Here is a 6,000-nt window from a genome sequence, read left to right on the forward strand (position 1 = left end):
TATTAGTCTTTTATTATATAGGATATACACTGAGTGGCCAGATTATTATGCACTCAGAGATCATCATAATCTGGCCACTCAGTGTATATATAGATAGTCAAGGCAAGGGAAAACATTTAGTAAAAGATAAACTAGGGATGATCTTGATTTAACCTGTTGGTCTCTGAGTGAAATTGCCCCAAGTTAGAAACAACCAAATGCTTTGTCATTATTTTCTTCATTGTTTTTCAAGCTCTAGCACAATAATCCAGATTCCTATGGGACCTGCAAGGGAATGGCTTCTACAGTACATTTAGCCACTGGCCTCCAATGATTCTAATTCATTTTCCCCTTATTACAGACTGTGGAGACAGTTTCCACACAATAGTCTCTTACCAGCCAAGAGCATGTACAGTTCCCCCATCTTTGGCTGGAAGTTGATGGCTGCACTGAGAAAATGGAAAGCTGATGCATACTGCTGCATGGTCAAGTGAACAAGGCCCAGATTATAGAGAATCTTCCAATCAAAGGGTGCCAAGTAGTTGGCTCGTTTCAGGCAGCTGATAGCCTGCAGGAGAGAGGGGCACTTGATGAAGGTGGGGCAAGCTGGGCAGACCCAATAGCACAGACAAGGAAGGTGAGGAGACACTCACTGCTACATATTTCTTCTTGCCAAAGAAACACATTCCAATGTTATTCCAAAGTGGAGGACTTTCTGGAACAGCAGAAGCTACAACTCTGTATTTGGTGAGGGCAACATCAAAGTCTCCATGGGTCTGAATCATGCTGCCTGCTGCCAAGATGGCCTAAAAACACAGGACATGGGAAGTTGATAATTCAGTCATTCCCAAAAGGCTATAGCAGTGAAGGAGCCTTGCTGGGTGTAGATAATGCACAGCGTGACTGAAAAACTTCCAGAGACATATAAAATATATTCAAGCTATTGGGATAAAGGCTCATGAGAAATCCCTGCACCCCACACTCTGGCTCTCTTTGGCACAGTACAGAAAAAGAAAGATAAAATGTCACTGACTTTACCCAGCTCATTTGTTTCCTACTTCTAACTAGAGAAGGCAATATTTCTGAGCATACTGCCTTTAATCTGTTCCCTGTAGCCCCTACTTGATACATTAAGTGCTGTTCCAGACAACTCAAATACTCCTTTCTTTGCCACTTAAAGTACAGTTCCTTCTGCCACAGCACAAAGGTGACACAGCTTTAGGCTTAATCAGTCCAGGGTTCAGGCGGAGAGCTGATGGAGTCAGGCTAATGTGACTCTGAGATAGGACTGAGTCTGTATCCTTCACAGCCTGTTTTGCTGCATCTCCCTCAATGACATTCATCCACTTAATGATCTTCTCACCCCTAAAGACATATCTGGACAAGGTTGTAATTGCAAATTCATTAAGAAACTAGAAATCATTTCACCAGAAGTATTTTTATAGTTGTGGAGGCTTTGCTAATTTCATAAATACATAAAACTTTACCAATACTACAATTTTGCTTTCTGCGTAAGTTACAGGTCTGTTATATCAAATGTGCTCTTTTGGAAAATAACAAGCAGAACACCAACACCTTACAATATTTTCAAATGAGAAGAGCCATATTTATTAATAATTTTTCTAAGAAAAAGGTAATTTCTCAGGTATTCAAAATGCTTTCAAGGGCTAGATCACCTCTAGGAGTGGACCATCTATGTGAAGGCTCTGGGGTTTGACAGCCTGCAGTACCTTGTAGTTGACAGGGTCATAAGTTAGAGCATTTCCGAGGTGTTCAAATGCCTTCTGGTAAATGCCAACCTTGGAGAAAAAGCAAACCAGAGAATTGTATCAGCGAGGAGATAGCAGTTCAGGAGTCTGGCCAATTACACCCTGACTTTTCTGAGTTCTCTTCACAAAACAGAGCTACAGATACCAGATAGAAAAAGAAAACTAAAAATCCCCACATTTGTCCCTTGATAAAATCAAAGTATCTATTTGCCAGGAATTATCTCTGCCATAATATGCTCCACACTAATGTCTCTTGGCAGGAAATGGGCTGGTTAGCCTCATCTCCCCTGGGGTCAACCTCCCAAGCCAAAGCCAGGAAGGCCCAGGGGTAAACTCCTAATTCCTTTTAAAGAAAAATGAAACAAACAGAAAGGCTACCAAAGAGGCAGAACTGGAGGCAGGATCAGCTGAGCAGTGAACTTTGGGAGTTGATGGGGAAATGGGATGAGAAGAGGTCCCTCCAGGACCTCTGGGCCCCAGTTGTCAGGCTGATAAGTGATTGAGCTAAAAGAATTTCATTCACACTCAGGAAGGAGATAGACTTCTTATTCTAGACAATGTTTTGCCTCCTCTTTCCTATAGGACCTGTCTGGGAAAAAGGAACAACAGAAATGGCCTTAGCTCCAAAGCCCTGATAGTGCTAATTTGTATCAGTCTCTCTCCCCACAACAAAATGACAGTCTTTATGACCAGTTATTTCTCATATATGCACTTTCCTTTAAAAATTATAATTGCAGTTTTTATTTGAATGCAGAAAATTAATTCTTTTAACAGATAAAGAATATAATAATGCAGAGAGTAAGGTTGGTGTGCTTCATATGAACTTTAGTAAAATGTGCTAAAATAAAATCAAAATGCAGGGAAACCATAATACACATAATCCAAAAGTATTTCTAACATCAATGCATGAATGAGTAAAGAGTTCTCCTTACCTGTAAGTAGAGTAATCCTAAAGTTGTAAGAAGTTCTGTATTTTCTGGTGAGAACCTGCAACACAGAGATCAACACAGAGATGCTCAAAAGGAAACAAGATGTGAATGAGATACTGAGGCACATGCACAGTAACATGCCCTCATGCAACATCTGAAAGATAGTGTGTGTCCCACTCTCCATGGAAATTCCCCAGGACGATTGGGAAATTGCCTTCAATAGTGTGTCATCTCAACCCTGGCTACAGGGAGGATTGTTCAACAAGAAAGAAATAGGACTTAGAATCCAGACACTTTTTCAGGACCATTTCTTAGAGTCCAAGTCCTAAGACAAAACCTATTGAATATTTTGTGTGACTGTCTTCATTATACTGACAGAATTAAAGAATAATTCTTTATAAACCAAGCCAGTATGGAACATACATAGCTTTAGCCAGTTTCCTTCTAGTGGGATTTCTTTTTTTCTTTTCTTTTTTTCCCTGTTCTCACTGTATGCACAATGGCAACCTGTATAATTTTCTGTGTAATTTAGGATCCTAAGGGCCCTAATGCTCTGCTCTCCACATTAAACAAAAGGCCATGGTAAACAGCCACACTAAACAAAAAAAGGAAGACATACCAGCTCTGGGAAAGAATTAGCCATTGACTTAGGTAAAAGATTATCTGCTTTCCCAATCCCTCACTAATATTTGTCTTTGTTACAAAACCAAAGCTATACTGAGCTAAGATGATCTGACTACAGGATCATCAAACAGTACCAACAGTAAAAATGCCAAAGATGAGGAACAGTGTTGCATGCTTCTAAGCAATGAGGTAGGGCGCTGGTTACCTATCAGACGACCAGAATCAGAGGGGCCAAAACCCCAGCCAGGGAGACCTGAGCTGGCCAAACAAACCTTACTCAATTCAACTAAGTATTTGCCCTTCACTTTGCCATAATAAATATCCATTTTCATCACCTCCCTAAAACTAACTTCCATGATTCTGGCAGCATCCCTCCCCCAACCAAAACTGCTATCTCCAAGCTGTGGATCTCCACATTCTCAGTAAGGCTCTAAATGCTCAGCTGTCCTCTTGGAAATTCTTGTGACTTAAGTCCTTGACCAACCACTGAAAGAATGTCACCCTTCAGATTTATGTGAACTCATCTTCTAGAAGCCAGGGGTCACAAATTAAGGCTTCCAACAGCCCCACAGAAGCTTAACATATGCTATGTGGGATCCTTCCTACTTGTCCACATAAACATAGCCTCTTGATGACAAAAGTCTCTTGTAACTTCACTAACCAAGGGATATTTCTATCTTTTTAGGCACAAAATGTGACTGAAGAAAATTCAGAAAGCTGTGTTATGACTGATAGAACCAGAAAAGTTACTACATCATCACTATGGTAGAAGACAAAGTTAATTAACATATTAATTTAACAAATTAAGTTTAGTTCATAGTCTAATTACCATGAACACTAGACTCTGTGACCAGGCATTCTATTAAATGACCAAACAAATGAGACATTAAAGCATCATGGCGACAGCTATCCCATTTAAAATGAGGCAAAACCCTATACAGAAAAGGCAAGATAACATGTGTCTAGAGAGAAAACATGGAACACCATCCTGGGAAAGCCAGTCAGTTCCATCATCAATAGGAGGTTGAAAAAAATAATATTTTTTTAAAAAACAAGATATTGGTCTCATGCTAATAAGACCCTTCTCCCAAGCATGTGTGCCCACTTCCCTTACATCTGGATGTGGCTACCTCATTAATTTTGAACCATGGAACGCAAGCATGAAGAGGTGTGCAACTTCTGGGTCACTTAAAACACTACAAGCTTTTTATTCAGTACTTAGTTTCCTGTACCACCTCCCCCCACCACAGCCTGGAACATGGAGGTTATAGTAACTCAGCTTCAACCATGCAGATGAAGACAACAACCTAAGCAATGGTAAGTCAATAAGAAAGGAACCTGGGTCCCTGATTGACCTTGTAGAGCACAGCTGCCCACCTAGACTAAACCAGCCACACTAATAGGTGAGAAGGAAATACAAATCTTTCTTATTTAGGCCATTGGGATCTCTTAACCTTAGCATAACATTTACTCTAATTCATCTAATTCATACAACTAGTTATCAGTCATATATATTCTCTTGTAGGCTTGAGAATTCATATATCTACCTCCCCCCCCCTTTTTTTTTAAGTTTTTCCTTGCTCTAAAGCTGGGCAGTTGGGGGGACCTTTTTTCTGCCAAGGGCCATTTAGATATTTATAAGATCATCCGTGGGCCATACAAAATTATCAATTTAAAAATTATCCTGCTGCCAAAACCGGTTTGGCTCAGTGGATAGAGCGTCGGCCTGCAGACTGAAGGGTCCTGGGTTCGATTCCGGTCAAGGGCATGTACCTTGGTTGCGGGCATATCCCCAGTAGGGGGTGTGCAGGAGGCAGCTGATCGATGTTTCTCTCTCATCGATGTTTCTAGCTCTCTATCCCTCTCCCTTCCTCTCTGTAAAATATCAATAAAATATATTTTAAAAAAAAATAAATAAATAAAAATAAATAAAATAAATAAAATAAAAATAAAAATTATCCTGCTGTATTTGGTCAAACACTAATGCCTTGGCAGGCCAGATCAAATGATTTCATGGGCCTAGACCAGATGTTCCCCACCCTTGCTCTAATGGAAACAGGTACACTTACTCCACAGCTTTCTTGTAGATTTCGATGGCCTTGTCCAAGTCCCCCGCCAGCAAGTGAATCTTCCCCAGCATTATGTAAGTCAGATCATGCCTATTAAGATGTAGGGCATGGTGCAATTGGTCTTGTGCCTAATAAGATTGATGAAGAGAATGAAATCACTACCATGAAAGGACAATGGCTTTGTATGTATAAAGCAAAAACAAAGCTCCTGCTATACTAATGTAGGAACATCCCATTTCAGCCAATAATCAAAAATAACAACACGTACCAAACTGTACTTGCTGACAGGACAGCTGAAAACATGGAGTATCTGCCTCTGGAGCCATTTGGAAGAATTTTTACAAGACGACTAACTTTTTGAATGTTTTCTGCTTCTTTTCTCTCTCTCTCTTTTTTTTTTAATCCTCACCCGAGGATATTTTTTCCATTGATTTTCAGACAGAGTGTGAAGGGAGGAAGGGGGCAGGGGAAACGGAGAGAGAAACAATGACTGGAAAGACAGACATCGATTGTCCCGCATGCACCCCAACTGTGGCCGGGGATCGAACCCGCAATCAAGGTACTTGCCCTTGACAGGGAATCAAACCCACAACCCTTCGGTCCACGGGCTGATGCTCCAACCACTGAGCC

General features: G+C 40.7%; 1 protein-coding gene across 3 annotated transcripts in view; it reads right to left on the minus strand.

The window, feature by feature from the left end:
* BBS4 (Bardet-Biedl syndrome 4) overlaps positions 1–6,000 on the minus strand; it is a 119,070-nt gene that overhangs the window by 31,718 nt on the left and 81,352 nt on the right. For all 3 annotated transcript variants that reach the window (XM_080665758.1, XM_080665757.1, XM_080665756.1), the window contains exons 8-12: positions 5,371–5,498; positions 2,681–2,735; positions 1,710–1,778; positions 633–785; positions 376–547 (exon numbers count right to left, since the gene is read on the minus strand). In XM_080665758.1, the coding sequence (XP_080521884.1) occupies positions 376–547; positions 633–785; positions 1,710–1,778; positions 2,681–2,735; positions 5,371–5,498 (577 nt within the window). The remainder of the gene's footprint in view (positions 1–375; positions 548–632; positions 786–1,709; positions 1,779–2,680; positions 2,736–5,370; positions 5,499–6,000) is intronic.

The sequence above is a fragment of the Plecotus auritus genome (assembly GCF_963455305.1).
Source record: "Plecotus auritus genome assembly, chromosome: 1".
Taxonomy (NCBI): domain Eukaryota; kingdom Metazoa; phylum Chordata; class Mammalia; order Chiroptera; family Vespertilionidae; genus Plecotus; species Plecotus auritus.